The following is an 18,635-nucleotide window of genomic DNA, read 5'->3' on the forward strand; positions in this document are numbered from 1 at the left end:
CCCACTTCTAGTGCTTCTCCAATTGTAATTCACACCACCACCACTGCTGCTGCCATCATGGACACTTAGATGGTTCTGATGTTGTTACTGCACTAAATATTCTTTGTATTGAATTTCATTTAATTCTCATAGCAACCCTATAAAGCAGACTTCATTGTATCCTTTTTAAAGATGAGGAAACTGAGGTTATGAACATTTATGTGACATTGCAAAGATCACAAAATATAAATGGCAAACCAGTCTTCAAACTCAGATCCATTAACTCCAAGATCCCAGCTGCTAATGTCCTACCCAGTATTTGGCTATTTTAAAACAATTGGAGAAATAAGAGCTTATGTACTTTTAATTAATAGCTTGTGGTGTTTTCTTTTGTTTTAATGGATTATGAAAAACTGAATATGCATATATTCGTGACCACTTTCTCTCACCATTTTAGTTTTAACAAAAATATAGAAAAAAGATACAAAAATAAAGGGTTGTAGGTTTTCACTGCTTCTTTCGTTTTGCTATACTGTAAAAAATGTCAAAGGTAATTTGATTTGTAAATTTGATCACATGCCTATTGGTTTCTTCTTTACTTCTCTGTAGAGTGACAGCAGTATTATCAGCACCTTTACTCTTTCAGATAAGTTCTATATCACACAAAGTACATGTCCAGGAAAAAAATGTGAATGCAAAAAAATAAAAAATTGTTTGAAGTCACCCTAAATAGCATCAAGTTATAATTTTATAAAGCTTAGAAATTACTTTTCTCTTTTATACAAAACATAAGTGCATTAGTCATCACCAAACAATTACATATATATGATTTTTTGTAAAATGTAATTCTATAAAACACATATGTGCATATAAAATTACCACCATGATAAAAGTTATAAAGAAGAGGTGCCAATACAATTCTACTTTCAAAGAGATCATAATTTAATAAAACATGTTTTCAAAAAGCATAGAAAGAATAAGTAAATTAAATTTCTTCATATCTACAGATATTCTTTTTCTAAATATCTCAAACACTATTCTTTCATCTAAAGAACTATTTTGTCCAGAGATTATTCAACTGAAACTTTACACCATTTCATGAATCACTTCATCCAAAAATACATTAGGTCACTCTCTAGTTGATAAATTAATTCATCAAAGTCATTTAGAAAAATTACTTAGATCTAGAACAGGGAACAGAATGCAAATGCAAATAACTCAATCATTATGCCACAAAGATTCAAGTGGCAAAGACAGAAACAAGGCAATTAACTGAATAACTATATTAGGAATCTGTAGTAAATACTATATGCAAGGCACGAACAATAGTAAGCAAACAAGGGAGGGAGATATTTATTCCCTAAAAGCAAACACTTTTAGGAAAATTATTATAATAAGAGCAATGAGTTATATAGAAAATTACGGGTAAACTACTATAGGAGACACAGATAATTACAAAATCTTGGTATCAAAGGGTGTAAAGTGATATCACTAACTAATAAGACACGACCTATTCCTGAAGAAATAAGAATTAAAGGTCAATAATGCACAAAGCTATGATTAAGGTCATAAAAATTGATCTCCAGATTGTAGTGTGGAATTTCACTGAGGTGATGAAATAAATATTTTCATGGAAGAGATGAAAAGGGAAGGAGTGATTTTAACAGGCAGAAAAATATAGGATGCCCATGTGTGGACAAAAATACAGCAAATGCATGGCGCTAGGAGAAAAAATGGCATTCATATTCACATACTCCAAGCATTTAATTAAATACATACACATGCCAGGACTGCAATTCTGGGAATATAAAAATGAATAAAATACATACCGCACTGTCAAGCTGCTCCTAATTCTGTGAAATCGAAGTCGGTCATATTTTCATACCTAGAAAAAGAAATGTCAGAATAGGAAGTTATAATCATATTGTCAAGAAAGAGGATTAAGAGTTTGGATTAATTCTATAGAAAAGAAAAAGTAACAAACATTTGTTTATCTACCACAGATTATTATAGAAAATATATATGATAAATAACAAAAGCATTTGGTTTCTTACATGAGCCAAACTCTTTTCTAAGAGCTACACATATAACTAATACTCACCATAACCTTATAATTCCCATTATTATTGACACTATAGAGAAAGGAAAACTGAGGCACATAGAGGTTAATCAACTACCCAAGGACACATAGTAGGCAAATGAAGAGCAGGCATTCAAACCTGGCTAATGTAGCCCACAATATTTTCTTCTCCCACCAACAATGCCTAGGGCATCTGGAATGGAGAAACAAATCAGGAATCCAATGTGATGGTCCAGTCAGCTTTGTGTTCTGCTTATTCTGGAGTTTTATAAGAGAAAGATTTGTTCAGCTAGGACTGTGTAGACATCACATAAATGTAATTCATGTTGTCTTTATCATTAGCAATGGTTTAGAGCACATTTCTCCTCAAAACACAAGGTCTCCTATATATTTACTATTGCATAGTAAAAAAAAAAAAGAGAGAGAAAGAGGGAAGAGGAAAAGGGGGAGGAGAAGAAGAGAAACAGGGGTGAGCAAAACTTAAAGGAGAAAAGCAGAAGGAAAAGGAAGAGTGATAAAAATAGATATATCATGAGGGAAACCCAAACTCAGACCAGAAGAAAGACGCGCAGGGAAGGCAAATAGAAAAGGAGCAATCAGATGTGAGAAAACTAAGGAATTTTTCATAAAAGTCAAGAGGAGGAAACGGTTTAAGAATGTTAAAAAAAATAAAATATTTTAAAAAGAGAGAGAGAAAAGGAAAAATAAGAAAATGAGAACAAGAAGCACATGAATAATAAAATGTTTGGAAATAAGAGTCTCAGCATTCTCCAAATTATAAAAACGGTAAGGGGTGAGGGTAAGCAGCAAAAAAGGCTTTCTATTAAAGAGACCAAAAGAGCTAGGCTGATGGCTTGAAGAGGTAATGCAATCAAGAGCATACTTTAGTTTTAGGAATTACTTCAGTTGAAAATAAGAAAATGAATGTTTAATTATAAAAAGATGATAATTTTAACAAAAAAACTGCATCTCAGAGAGCAGAAAGAATTAGACTTTCACAACAGATTGCCTCTTCACAAGAAATAAATGATTCGCTCAGTGAAAGCTATTGATTCTTCCTCAACCCTCAATCTCAGGGACACGAAACTGACTTGTCATCCTCTTGCCTGCTGTTTCCCAGTTGTGGTAGATGGTACTAATGTTCTCAATCACTTACTTCCACCTCTTTTATAAAAAGAAGATTTTAGATTTCTAGTCATTGCCATATGTCTTACAGGGCATCCTGCGTTCCCTGTAGAGCATACGTCCCTAACTCATTGACAAAATGGTACCCTAATTTGCTTTGGCATTGAAATGTGAGCTCATCACCATTGGCAAGTGGAAAGCAGGAATTTCATCACTCCTGCTCTCTTGTTTTACTTTATACTACAAGAGCTGCATGTCCTAAATAGAGACTCTATCTTCAACCTGGGTCCTGGAAAAAGAAAACACATGATGGAACTGCAGAAACAGGCTGTCAACAATTGCCAACATGAGAGAAATAAATGTTTGTTTTATTAGTCACTGAGATGTTTGTTGTTGTTGTTGTTACTGCAGTAAAGCTAACTAGCACAGAGAACATTACTCTTTAAATGTTCTAAAAAACTGTTCTCACTTCAATGAAGCCTGTGACATTTAGCCATTCCTCTTCCTTCCCTTCTGTATTGTTGCTATCAACATTCAATACTGCAGGAAGTTGGTAATTATAATTTTGCATTCTTTTTCTTATAGGAGGTTCCCAAAATTATTAATAATAATCTGTTGGTCCCTAAATCTGCCTGTAATGGGGACAAAAGGGAGCTATTCAATTTAAGTTTATCATTTTACAAAGGAAGAAAATAAAGTCCTGAGAGGCTAATGAACTTTCTTCCAAAGCTATACTGTTCATAGATACCAAGGTCAGTTCTGGAACTGAAGTCTTTTGATTTCCATTTTGGAGAATAATACACCACTGTCTCCCAAAATATAAAGTTGTTATTTAAGACATTTGTACTAGATTTAATAGATTTTATTTATTTGAGTCCTTCCTTATTTTTTAAGTAACAAATTCTTATCAATAAATTATGAATAATTTTTTTAGAAATAAACTTTATTAAACAAGCCTAATATGGTCTTAGTACTGACGCTCTCAGCTCTTTTCTCATTTAAAAATCTGAATGTTAATTTCTTCCTGACTAGGTCTTAGAGTTGTTTTGCATATTAAATGAGAAAATAAATATAACATGATTTACCAACTAACAAATATGTTACATTTTGGGGAATTTTTTTTAAAGTATTGGATCTTGTTTACAGAGAAAATTTGTATACAACCAGATTTTTAAAAAATAATGTGAAATTGTGACAAAGGAAATATATTTTCAATAATGAAATAAAGCCAGAATATTCCCCAAGACAGATTTTTGGGGGGAAAAAACAGAAAAACAAAAAACTAAATTTGTTTGGTTATATGAGAGTTATCAATCAAACAAAGTCCTGATTAAAAGGCATTGTACACTTATTTACATTCACAGATTAGAGAGATTCGGGTTATACTGTGAAGATCATTTTCATACTTACTACAGAATAATATACTTCCTAGTTGAAAACAAATGAGAAAATTTCTCATGGTACTAAGTAGAAGACAAGGTAGTTATCTTAAGCAATTACTATGATTTTGTTTTATGGACATTGTTAATTCTTTTTATCTAATTATATTTCCCTTTTAACTTTATCTACTCGGGAAGTTGAGGAAAAAATTGTAGCCAACTTCCAGAAAGTCTATCGAAGTTTTGGGTCTGGATGTCCAGCAGCATCCATGCTGTATAAATCAGAGCTATAGCTTTTCTTTAATCTGCATGCCTTAGTATTATTCTCACCTCATCTCACTAGATTCCTTCAGTCCAATAGAATATATTTTCTTTCAGTGCCTAATGGCATCACTGACTAACCCCACACAACAAATATTTCCACATAAAATTTTAAAAGCAATCTGTAAATTCAAAAGCATGATACATATTTAAAGTGTCATTAACCCAGAAACAAATCATCTATTTCTACGTAATCTAAAAGAAACACATTCATATGCTTTCCGTAGGTCCAAAGAAACATAGTTATTTCTATTTTACAATAGGGCAGCAAACTTGAAATATCTTGCTGCATGACTGAGTTTAATTCTGTTATATCACAAAAATATTTTTCATCTGTCACATAAGTCTCTACACTAACAATAGTGTGACTCTACTGTTATCTTGAACTTCCTCTGACCAAAGACATTAGCTCATTTAGCTACTGTTCTAGAAAGTATTCAATCAGGATCTCTTAAAGCCATGAATTAATTAAAGATTAACTTGAGTGGCTGTTTCTTTCTTAACAGACATGTGCTTCCTTGGCTTATGTTGCTCTAATCCTTTGTTGGTCACAAGCCACTCAGAAATTACCTTTCAGTTTTGCCAATGTTAATTCTAAATCCTTCAAAGCCAATGATCCATTACAATGTAGATCATACCTGGATTTAAAACACTTGGTTAATAAATATGCTGGCGTCAAAATAAGAAAGAAGAAATACTCCTCTTTTGACAACCTGAATTAATTGTCAGAGAAAAAAGTAGATTTTTTAACTTTCCATATTTACGTAGAAATAGAATCATCTTCACTGTGTGGGCATGTAATTGTTCAGTAACTGATTAGGGCCTAAAGTTAGCAAACCAATAACATGGTTTATTACACTTGATTATGTCATTAGAATTTTTTTAAGGCAATGAAATTGTGACATGGCAAATGAAATTAAATACAGTAATTTAAAACTAAGATCAACTCTTAAAATGTAGCTTTTTTGTTCCCACACCACCTATGACTCCCAAAAGGTTTTTAAATTACCAAACATTTAAATATCCTGTGAGTTTGACAACTAGTGCCACGTCTGACACCCAGGAAGCATTAAATAAATGTTGAATGAGTGAATGAATGAACGACAGAATAACTAAACTCCATGGCATGGAAATTATAAATGTCCACATTTTTCAATGAAGATATTGAGGCACAATGAGTCAACATAGCTTGTCCTAAATCACTCAGCAAATAAATATTGGTATTAGGCTTTAAATAAAATGCCTTGACTATACGAGTAAATTGACTTGATTAATCTCTGCAGAATACTATAACAAATGTTTGTTAAATTTATGAAGGTTATCTAGTTTTGGGAGGCAGCGTGGAGTACTGGTTAATTCAGTATTGAAGTCTTAAAGTAAGAGACTTAGGTTCATTAGGATCTTTGTGTAAAGCAGAGATGACAGTAGAATTTATTTCATCTTGCCATGTAGTATATGGTAAAGGCTTTTCAAATAATAGCAATGATTATTATATAGTAATTTGTAAAAACTAGAGATTATAGAATCATCCAGAATAGAAAAACTCTCAATGCCTGGGTTTATCAAAAATATAAAGCAGTGACTTTGCCATAGATATCCACTTGAAAGTAAAAATGTATCTGCATAATTTCTCCATAAGCAAGCACTTTCAATCATAAACTTTTTGTGTAATTCAATTTCTCAAGCCAACTATAGCAAACAGCTAGTGTCTTTTAAAACACAATCTCAGACTACTGTTTTAGTTCTGCATTGGCAACAGGAAACTTCCTAAAAAAATGTCTATTTAAGTATGTTTTAAATAATCTATCTTGAAACTATCACAGACACAGAGAATTCAAATATAATTGAGACTGAGAAACTGTATGAATCTTCTGACCGTCCCCCTTTCACCACTAGATTTTTCTTTCTTGTTATTTTTAAAACTTAGATCAAAATTTTAAAATCCAAGTACTCATCTTCAAAAACATTTATTCAACTAAACCAATTACATAAATGGGAGAAATAATACATAGGACCAGTTATGTAGAAATGCCCAAGTATAAAAGAGTAATACAATTTTATTACTTCAACTGAAAAAAGAATAGAAACGTGAAACCCACAAGATACAGCACAGTGGTTCAAATAATCAAGCTATATATTTGAGATACTCTGTACATAACTGGCCATGGTACACTGTGTATGGCATTTAGCAATATTTATGTAATAACAACTTCTAATTTTAATTCTAGGCTTTTTTCCTAAAAAATTCTCTCTATATTATGTAAAAGTTCAATATAAAAATAATTTGATTTTTTAATTTCCCACATAATGTAGTTAAGTTTCAGACAAAATAGGAAATATTGTAACAATAACACATAACAAAAGATGACCCATTAAAATTACTTGAAATAGAACAACTTGAGCTTTTTCTTTAAAATAAAGGAGCAATGGTGCACCACAAGCTCCAGAGTATTTTACAGAGACAAAAGGACATTATGATTCATATACGTTATGTTTCCTTAGGAGACACTAATATTGAATGGGTCAAAGATCCTCATAAATGAAAAAAAAGAAAAAAAAACATGGAGAAAAAGATTGCCAAATTGGCAATGACAACTTTTCTGTCTTTGTTTAAAAAAAAACACCCAGAAGTTTATATCTTCCAACTGGTGTTTCCCTTATTACCGCTAGAAATCCATTGCAACGTATATAAGAGCTTAGATTTCTTGTTCTTTCACACCTTCATTTGTCATCTTTTGAAAAGTAACTGGCAGGAGACATTTTGACCAGCAAAATAATCAGTCCTTTAAAGGATCCTCACAAAGGTAGGTACATGGAAATATGAACTGGAGAATTTTTACTTTGAACACTAAATTTTTCTGAGACTTTTAAAGATATCATTTTCATGGGTTTTTTATAGAAGATTTTCACTTAAAAGGATAATATGTGCCTTACATGAAATACAGTAAGCCACAAAATGTATTAAATCTTGTGAAATTCTATATCTCAGAGAAAAGCATTCACGCTGGGCACTTGGGAAATCAATCCATCCAATTACACAATCAAATTTTCCCCATGATGTACGTTAACTTTTTTGCGCTTCATAATGACCAGAACACTTACCAAATGTACTCTGAGAGAATTTTTCTACAGTGTATTTTTATTATTAGTTTTGTCTTTGGTTTTATAAACTTTTAAACTGTCATAGGAAATGTGATATTTTAAAAAATAACCATATGCACATTCATGCACGTGAATATTCAGTGCAATTTGCCCCTAAGATTCTTTTAAGGTCTGGATTGTTCAGGCAACACACTCAACTCATGGGTAGAGTTGACTATAAGAAAACCAGTCTGCACAAAGCTGCATGCAGTGCTTTCCCAGAACTTGGAATATATTGTAAATTTCAAGCCAATTAAGAGTACAAGATCTGGTCATCTCTCTTTTCTCTATCTTGGTCGTTGGTGTGCATTAGGTGGATTATTGGAAGTACTTCGAGACCACTCATCATGGAATAAAATAACTTAGCAGAATGTTGTTAGAACTAGGATATATACATCATATGACAATCTTTCTTTAAACAACAGTTGATCTTTGAACAATGTGTGGGTTGGGAGCACTGAACACCTGCAGTCGAAAATCTGAGTATAACTTTTGACTCACAAGTCGTCCCTTGGTATCTGCTCCAGGAACTCAAGGATACCAAAATCTGCAGATCCTCAAGTCCCTTATATATAATGGTGTAGAGCAACGCTAATAGTTCACCCTCAGGACCCCGTAGGTTCCCAGCTGAAGGATCAAAAACATTGTTTTCAGTCTGCAGCTAGTTGACTCTGTGGAGGCAAAACCCAGGGATATGGTAGGTTTACAGCATATTTACTGAAAACAAATCCACAATTAGTGGTCCCTCAACAGTTCAAACCAGTGTTGTTCAAGGGTCAACTGTACTCCAAAATAGACACTTATTTGGACCGAACATCTTGGTATTTTTAAATAGTGATTACATTCCTCTACAGATTTCTACAGATTTGTATTTGAGATATTAATGTTGTAACTAGATCATATGTTTTAATTTTAATTTCTTAGGACATCTCAAAAAATAAGGAAAGAAAAAGAATCAGCCTACTAGATATGGTAGCTATTTCTAAAAGCAAAAACCTTACTCATAAAAGCTTCTATTTCAAAAATACTTTATGAACAACTCTTTGCCATTATCTCCAGTGTAATTTTACAAGTAAAAGTGAAAACTAGTTCCATCGTTTCATAGTTAAATGTTATAAGCCTAACAGTAATTCCTCCATATTAATACTGAGTCCAAAATTAGGCAAATTTCTTAAAATGCTACAATGCTATTCCTGCACTATGTCATATATCAGTGGTTGGGACACTTTCAAAGAAAAGGAATACTGATCAGCCATTGTGCTTATTTTCAGGGGAAACCATAAGGATGAAACCAATATGCTTAATCTTGGGCCTTTTGGCCCTTGTAGCATGTTTCTCGGTAAGTCTCATTAATCACATCTGCGTATTTTTCTCACAGCTATTAGTTCAGATTTTTTTGCATTAATAATGTTACCCTTCCTTACCTATCAGTAGCTATCAATGATTGATGGAACACTGTTCTAGTGCTTTAATTTGAACTTAAGTTGGAAATCTAATTTAATTTAAATTGGCACACATGGCTCACTGGCTACTGTATTAGACCACTTAAATCTATATCAGATTGCATTACACAGGCATGTATAAATTGGGTACCCATACATTAGCTATTTCACAAATAGGTAAAGAAATGTATTGCAAATTTTTTATCCAATATACTTAAAGATACTATTTGAATATTCCTGAATGTATTATTTAGTTTTATTGGGACTCTATTTTCTCATCTATATAATAGGATAGTTAAAATACGATAGTTTTTCTCAACATAGGATTCATGGATCATCTACATCAGAGTAACCTGACTCAATTATTAAAAATATAGTGTGCCAAGCCTCATCTCAGAATAAATAAGTGTCTGAGAGCAGGAACCAGGAATACACATTTGCCAAGGATTCAGGCAACTTTTGAAAAACTATAAACATTTACATCAATACTTACCATGCATAAAGGAGTGGGTTAAGTACCACAGAAGCTACTAAATATTCAAAGTTTCAAGGGATAAAAAAAGCCACACGTTTTTGTGTTTAAAGTAGTGGGATAAATTTCAAGGTAGGGATAGATTAATTCCAGTGTTAGGAAAAAGAGATTAATTCCAGAGTAATTTCTACCAAAGAACTGTAAAATCTATTATGCCAAGTGGAAAAAGATGAAAGCCTTTTTTTAGAAGATGAGGCCTTCCACAGAGCAGGCTACATTAAATTATACCATTCTAAAACATGAAATAGTGCTTCTTCCATCTACTCTTGGAAATTTGAATAAAAGCAGGCCATTAAATAGGTCACTCAGGCAGTCTGACCTTGGCAATATTACTATTGCATTGTAGATAAAACATGATTTTTGATAAACCAATAAAATATATTGGCATGTTTGAAAGGTCATGTTATGTTTTATTTATCTGATCTTAATGCTGATTTTCAATATTTCCCCTGAGAATATAAGAAAAGAACACTTTTTTATTTTAAAGATTCTGACTTTGATTATCTAGACAATGATTCCTTTGGCAAAAAAAAAATATTTGAGAGTTCCAATAATACAAGCAGTTTAGCATAAGTAGTTTAGATAGAAATAAGCCTTTTTCTTAATAATATGAGTAGGGTAAGTAGTAATATTGATCCAGTCATCTTTTGAGTATTCATTCTGTTATTGGTAATTTTTAAATGCTTTACAGACTTATTTTAATCCTCAAAAAAAGCCTGACAAAGGGACTACTATTAAGCCCAAAACAAATTAATTTAGATTCTAAGTATCCATGTCTTAGCTGGATTGTTCCTAAATCAAGTTATGCAGGAAATTAACTCTAATTATAACCCATTGAGAGAGTAACTTTTCATTCTAACACAGTATTTTCATCATTTTTACCAAATTCATTACTTTTCTTTAGTTGTGAATAAGAAACTAATCACTGTAAATGAGTTAAGAGATTAGGAAAAGAACAGATTCTCAATAAAGACTTTTTTTCATTAAATATAAGTGTTAGATCGTTATCTGGATATCCTTAGGAGAAAAGGGTACTTTCAGCTAATTCTGTGTCTCAGCAATGAAAATGATGTGAAATATTTTCCTACACTAAGGATTTCTTTTCTTGACAATTAAAAATCAAGTCCTGAACTTTTCAAAAACCTTGACTAGCCTTTGGATTGTCAGCCCTTTGGTCGAATGCCCTCCATAATTCAATAGGCTATCACTAGCTACAGAGGGCAGACATAACAACTTGTTCTACAGAAGTGCCTTGGCATTTTTTTGTTTCACTGGTGATGCCAAGAAAAGAGTTTTACTGTCATGCTGGGGTCAGAAGGCAGGTTGAAGAGTGAGTAGGATATGCCGAGAAGTGGGATTAGTCTCGGCAAACCTAGACTACCCTTTCAGAGAGCTTTGCTCTAAAGGAAAGAGGTGAAGAGAGGGTGATAAGAAGGGAACACATGGTTGAAAGTGGGCCTTGTTTAAAAAGGTAAATGTAACGTAAGTGATACCAGTAGTTATTTTCTGAGGAAAACAAGCCAGTTAAAAGGCATGTGTGGAAGTGCAGAAGAAAAAGAGAAAATTGACAGAGCCCTGAGAAAATATTCATAAAGGAAAAGGAAATATCCAGATATCAATGACTTTATGGTGTATGTCCAGTAAATCAGTGAAGCTCATTTCTAATTTCTTGCATTACTTTGGAGAAATAGGAGAAAAGTCATTTTGGTGGGGTGGATGAGGGCTCAGGAAGACATAGAGAACTTTAATGAAATTGCCAACAACATGAAAAATTAGTCTTCTAGGAAATGGAGTGGAGTAAATCTAAGGCTCTTGAGAGGATTGCAGGGCAGTGCTGAAGGACCATAATTTCTGATGGAACAGGGTTTTTGACATCTGCCACCACCGGTTAAGGACCTGCCAGTAGGAATCAAGGAGAGGGATAATTTAGGGGAATTCTAACAGTCTGAAATTGGCAAGTCCCAGACAAAAAGACGAAGGGCCTGAGGCCAGCAGCAAGCAGGGAATGCAGTTGTGTCCCTCAGGCGACTAGGACTTGTGCTTTCCCATTCTGCATTTTGTATTACTTACCCCTCCTTTCAAAGGCTACCTTCCCAGTGAGACAATCCTTAATCTTTCCTCTATCCAACACTAATCACTCTAAATCCTTAATGTATTTGTTTCCTGCACTATTTTTCAGCTATTTTACTTCCAAAAATTGTATTTCCAAAAATTACAACCACTATCCTAGATGTTTACATAACATCTAAGGTGAGCTAAGCACTGCTCTGAGCACTTTACAGATAATATTTTACAACAAATCTGAGAGTGATCCTAGGACACAAGCACTCTTACAAACGTCGTTTTCCAGATGAGGAAAGAGAGTCTCAAAAAGGATTCCACATTCACACAATGTTTAAGTAGCAGAGACAGACTTCAAAGACTGGCAGGAAACTCCAGAGACTATCATTCTGCCTCCCGTTGGGCCATTTTTGTATCGTTTTGTATTGTTGCTACTTGGTCTGCAGACCCACAGAAGGCATGTTTCTATACTACATGTCCTACTTCCGTGTATTACACAAAGTAGGTGCTCAATAACATGTTTGACAATATTAGTTTTCAAAGCCTGGAACAATCCTGAACTCTTGAGAGATACAAAGAGACATTTTTTCCATTTGGAATTGATTTCAATAACAATCTCTATAAGGAAAGGATATGATTTTATCCAAAATCTTTCATTTTTCCATTCAGTACTATCTCAGCTTTTTGTATCGAGAGCCTAGGCATTCAGAGAGCAAAAGAGAAATTCTTCCTTGCTCTGATATAGACTTTTAGACTGCATTACTTAGATACATATGACAGCTTTCTCTTGCTGCATAACAAATTACCACGAATTAGTAGCTTTAAAAAAATCCATTTATTATATCACAATTTCTTTGGTCAGAATTCTGGTTTTCGCTTGGCTGTATTCTCTGCTCAGGGTCACCAGGCTCAAAAAGTTTTGCCAAGACTGTGTTCCTTTCTGGAGCCCAGGATCCTCTTTCAAGCTTGCGTGGTTTTCAGCAGAATTGGATCCCTTGTTTTCAGGATTTAAGGATCTTATTTTCTTGCTGGCTGTGAGCTAGGGGCCATTCCAAGATTTGACTGCCCGTCTATCATTTACTTTCCACAATATGGCTCTTAGCTTCAAAGCCCATAGGAGACCATTTGCAGCAGCTTCAAATCTCTCTGACTTCTTCTGTCTCTGAACTATAGAACTATTTTAATTTCAGGCCAGTTTGTGCCAATGTAAAGCAGGAATCTTTGGAACCACCATAGAATTCTGCCTGCCACAGAGAGTATATGTTCTTATGCTTTAATTCAATTTAAAATTGTTTATTTCTTTTTCCCCACAGCCTGGTGAGAGTCAGAGAGGCTACAGGGGACCATATCCACCTAACCCATTGTTGCTGCCTCCTCCTCCTCCTCAGCCTTTACCTTTGGACCCAAGATTTGTTCCACTCCCTCCTCCTCCCCCTTATGGCCCAGGGAGCATTCCATTCCCTCCTCCTCCCCCTTATGGCCCAGGGAGAATTCCACCCCCTCCTCCTCCCCCTTATGGCCCAGGGAGAATTCCACCACCTCCTCCCCCTTATGGCCCAGGGAGAATTCCACCCCCTCCTCCTCCCCCAGGTTATCCATATTCACCTTTCCAACCAAGACCTTATCCACCTGGACCTCCACTGTTCCCTGAATACCCTCCATTTTATCCTGCCTCCTTTACCCCTGCACCCCAAATACAAACTACTACAACGAGCTCCACTATGACCACAACAAACCCCACCACCACCAAAACAGACTCCACCAGCCCCACAGCTACTGCTTCTACTACTCAAGATACAACCACTAAAAAGAGCTTTTTTGATAAAGTCATTTCAATTGTGGGTTGAGGATGAGATATTGCAAAACCTCTGAGCTTTGGGGAGAAATAATCTTAGAACGAAACTGAAACAACCCACACATATATTATGCAAACAAAGTAAAAATAAAGAGTTGAGCAACAACATGAAATCTCCAGAGTTGTCATGAGAACCACCAGTTTGTCCCCAAGTATTCCACCCAAATGAAGATTAGTGCTGCCAGAAGCCTGGCCTTGTACCATGAGGCCAAAGATGTAATTAGGGAAAAATGCAGTGAGATACCAGAATTTTTAGGGTGATGAAGCTAGAAGAGTAGGCAACAGGATGCCCTTTTGAGTACCATAACCCATCCTACAATTACAAAACATGAAATACCATGTTAATAAGTATTAAAATTAAGCTCTCCCACAACATGCCCCCTGAAAAATCCCTGAGGATCACCGGATCATTACTCATAAATTGGTTTTAATAGGAGCTGTTCAAGAGCAGAAATGTCTTTCTAGGAAATTTAAATAGCTGAGTGAGATACGAAGCACAAATCTTGGAATTTGATACGAAAAATCATTGTGAAAGCTAAGGAAGAGATAGATGATGGATTCAGATATCAATATTAAGAGGCTGATGGCTAAGATTTCCAAGTTTCCATTGCTTCCAACTGTTAGTTAAGGTTTTAATCAAAATTATTATGACTATTTCAGAAATGGCCTCATTTATGTCACGAGAGCTACATTTTTCCTACATTTTAGACTGCTACCCACATTGTGAAACACTTATGAATCCAAACTTCTTGAAGATACCTAAAATAAGTCCAAATTTGTTGAGATGTACTTAATACTATATTTAATTCCGTAAATACTTGTTGAGAATCTACGATGACACAGGGACTGTTGTTCTAGTATTTGACCAATCAGCAGTTGTGAAGACAGTCAAAGTCACTGCCTTCATTGGGCTTACCTTCTAGTGTGACAAAAAAGTAGATGCACACAAATATAATTTAAGAAGTGAGATTGCTTTGAAAAATAATAAGGAAGGGTAAAGAGATACAAAGTGGTGGTGATTGTTCTGAGATTATCAGGGAGAGCCTCTGAAGAAATGATATTTAAGCAAATATTTGAAGAATGTTAAAAAGCAAAACCTTAAAATATCTAGAGGAAGAGTATTCAAGGCAGAAGGGATCAAGCATGTAAAGGTCTGAAGCAGTGATGAATTCTGTGTGCAAGAGAACCAGAAAAATGTTAATGTGGCTCACTCTTAGTGAGAAAGAAGGAGAGTAAAAGGAGATATCAAGAAGGCAGAGACAGACCAAATCATAAAGGACCTAAGATTTGAATTTTATTCTAAATGTACCAGAGGTCACTGGAGCTCTAAATAGGGGAATAACATCAAATAGGGGAATAAAATATTCATTTTCCAAACTTCACCTCTCTGGCTGGTCTATGAATACTACACTGTTAGTAGAACAAGAGTAGAGGCTATTTCAAGAATGGTTGAGAGGGAGTGGGTGGGATCAATGGAGAAAGGGAGAAGTAGTGAAACACAGAATAATATGTTAAGTTTGAGATCTCTCTTTAAGTTCAGTTCTATTTTTTATTACTGCCATAACATATTACCACAAATTTAGCATCTTAACACAAATGCATTATCTCACGGTTCTATGGGTCAGACAATACAATATTCATACACTAGCATGGCTCAGCTAGTTCCTCTGCTTAGTCTCACAAGGCTGAAATCAAGGTATTTGCAGGGCTGCCTTCCTTTTGGGAGGCTCTAGGGAAGAATGTTTCAAGGCTCATTTGTCTCTCCTACACTCCTCTACTGCCTGACTCTTCTTCTGCCACATCTCTCTAACTCCAGACAGAGAAATGTATCTACTTTTAAGAACTCAGGTGATTAGATTAGTCCTATCAAAATAATCCAGGATAATCTCTGTGTTTAAATAACTATATTTAATGACATCTGAGAAGTCCCTTTGCAGAAGTACCTAGATTAATGTTGGATTAAATAACTAGGAGATGGAAATCTTGAGGTCATATTCCCAGAAAGTTTGAAGAGACACAAAGTAGAGATACTGAGAAGGCAGGATATACACACAAGAGCAAAATAAACAGAAGAACTTAGTTTATCTAGGCTCCCAATTTTGCCAGGAAAGAATGACAGAAAAATAGATGGGAAAGTAGAGCCACTCTAGGAATTGTGGTTGTCTATGAGCTAAGCTGTACTACAAAGGCTGGTGAAAGTTTACAATGGTTTATAATGACAACTCAGACTTGGCTAAGCATACTCTCACTTTGGAGTATTATCAAAAATGTGAACAAGTAGAAAAAACAATATGCAGACATTACGAAAATGTAAGGTGAATGAGTACGGTGGCTTCCTCATACTTCCCTTCTTTCTCATGGAGGCACGCCCAGATTTTGGAGTTTTCAACTGTCGATGTAAACTAAAGAGACTACCAGATCACAGAACCCAGAACTGACATTTAAACTTTTTTAGGCATGTGAGGAGAGGTGTATTAGCACTGAAAGTTCCACCATATTGTCTTTTAAGGAATTTCTTGCTGAGCCAGTTATTTGGCCTATTTTTTATATTTTGTTTCTTAGTGTGGCATCAAGTCTAATCAAGGTTTCAAAGTACTGAGCATGAAATGGTCTATGAGAACATGCAAAAAAAGGATTATAGAAATGGACTACATTATCTCAGCTGGATGACAACACAAAAGACAAAGATGAAAGGAATGTATATGCTTTATTGTCATTTGTCTTTAATTCCCAATAATTTATATGTAAGTTCTTATATGTCAGATAGAGGAAAAACTGTATTTTCAAAACACAGCTAGTATTCTAAATGTGACTGGATTCAACCAGTGGGATACATTCACATGAGATTTGGAAAGCAAAAGTAGGGCAGAAGCCATTTTCTTGCTCCTTTGGCTACTAGCAAACAAGATCAGATAGATGTGTTTGAGGCAGCTGACAGCTGCCCCATAGCTGTGAGACAATTCATCTGCAGTGGTAGCAGCAAAAACAGCTTTGTACTCTCTGAATCACAACTATAGCCGTACAAGCAGACCATGGAAGCCCCTTAACTTCCATTTCTTCAATTATTCTTTCCATTGCTTTGTAAACACATGGTTATCCACATGGACTTCCTTTCTACTTGAAAGGATCGTTTCTTATCTTGAATAGAACACTGACCAATACAAAAGAAAGATAGCAAACAAGGAATAGGTGATAGATTTAACAGATAGCAGACCACTATCTATCTATTCCACCATGTCAATAAAATCCCCATTATGAGCAAGTCTCCTTCTGTCTTGGGGTTTTCCCTTGAATCGTAAACTAAATATGGCTTTTTCTTCACAACAGCAAACATAACCTTTCTCGTAAAAACTACTCTTTATCCTACTCACTATAAGCTGCACGTCTCCAGGAAATTTTGTCTGCTCCCCTCAGCCACATCCAGATCCTTCTACTACTGCTCTTATTTAATAATTCCTCCTATTAACAGTCATGTATCACTTCCATTTTCTCACCTAAGCTACAAATCAATCCCTAGAACATGTTCCCAGCTTCGTCAAAGAGTTTTAGGCCCTATTCCATTTTCTTCCTCCCTGTTCCACCCGTCACACCCTGAATCATGTTAGTCCCCCTGTTTTCACTCCAGTTGATTCCTAGTTTTATAATTGACAACCACATCACTTTCCATGGCCCACCCACATCACTTAAGCCAGTCACCAGCAAATCATTCCCTTAGATAAAGACATCCCATACAATTCTTTCTTCTCAAATGTGGTACTCTAGAACACTCTTCTCTGGCCCAGTTTTCGGTCTTTCTAAATTTCCCATCCCCTCCCTGTATTAAATATCCTCTTTATTCTCACTAGGCTCTTTTAAGTCTTCCTGATTTGTTAATATATGATTAGCATTTGGAGCTCATTTATTTCCATTTTCTGCCTGGATCCTAATATTGAAAAAATTATATAGTTTTACATGGTACCAGTAAACATTTTGAGTTGATAATAAATTAACTACAACATTTAATAACAACTTCTAAGTATTGTAAACTGATTCAATGCTTGAAACCATGTAAAATATAGATATCAAAAGATAGAATAGATTAAATATATACATATACGTAAACTGTTCTACAATACATGTGTTAATATTTTTCTTCTTCAAATGAGGCTCAGAGAGCTAAAATAACTTGGCTAAGGACACGCATCTTATTAGTGGCAGAGCCAGGATTCCAACTCAAGCAGATCCAACTGACACTTGTAATCTTTACACAGTGTTTACAATTTCTAACATTCCCATTTTGACTTTTATGTAATGAGCAATTCCCACTGTCTACTTTCTCTGCTCCCACTCCTAGGTCAACTGTTGAGGGAGATCACAAGTCTATGCTGTCTAGACAGGCTAAACATTCCTGCCACTTACTGCAATAAGTCTACTCTATATTGCGAACAGTCCAGAGCAAAAGTATACATCACAACTTTATAAATATGCAAATTAAAAATATCAACTATTTTGTAATTGAAATAAAATTACACCTTGACCCATGATGAAATGACAACATAAACAAGACACCATGTATATACCCATTCCTCATCTTAGCTAAATACACAGGACCCTGCTAAGTCTACTCATGAAGCTGAAAAATAATCTTACCTTGATTCCTGTTAGGTACTTCTTATTTCATTTACTAACAATTCTGCTAGGTAATGTTTACTTCATAATGCCAGCCTTCAGAGTGTGCCTT

The 18,635-nt window shown here is 34.8% G+C and overlaps 1 protein-coding gene across 1 annotated transcript; it reads left to right on the top strand.

The window, feature by feature from the left end:
- Positions 1-7,562: 7,562 nt before the first annotated feature.
- On the top strand, positions 7,563-14,010 carry SMR3A (submaxillary gland androgen regulated protein 3A). The gene is made up of 3 exons (XM_019757076.3): positions 7,563-7,688; positions 9,297-9,364; positions 13,374-14,010. Exons 2-3 carry the CDS (start codon positions 9,311-9,313, stop codon positions 13,905-13,907), a joined length of 588 nt encoding a protein of 195 aa, XP_019612635.2. The 5' UTR covers positions 7,563-7,688; positions 9,297-9,310; the 3' UTR covers positions 13,908-14,010.
- The last annotated feature ends 4,625 nt before the right edge of the window (positions 14,011-18,635 follow it).

This window comes from Rhinolophus sinicus, chromosome 1 (assembly GCF_057876585.1).
Source record: "Rhinolophus sinicus isolate RSI-liver-muscle chromosome 1, RSI-T2T, whole genome shotgun sequence".
Lineage (NCBI taxonomy): Eukaryota > Metazoa > Chordata > Mammalia > Chiroptera > Rhinolophidae > Rhinolophus > Rhinolophus sinicus.

What these genes read in the sequence shown, in the direction of transcription:
- SMR3A (XM_019757076.3), top strand. Translation starts at nt 9,311, where the DNA reads ATGAAACCAATATGCTTAATCTTGGGCCTTTTGGCCCTTGTAGCATGT. An exon ending in CCCTTGTAGCATGTTTCTCG is followed by an intron (nt 9,365 to 13,373) that starts GTAAGTCTCATT and finishes TTTTCCCCACAG; the next exon opens with CCTGGTGAGAGTCAGAGAGG.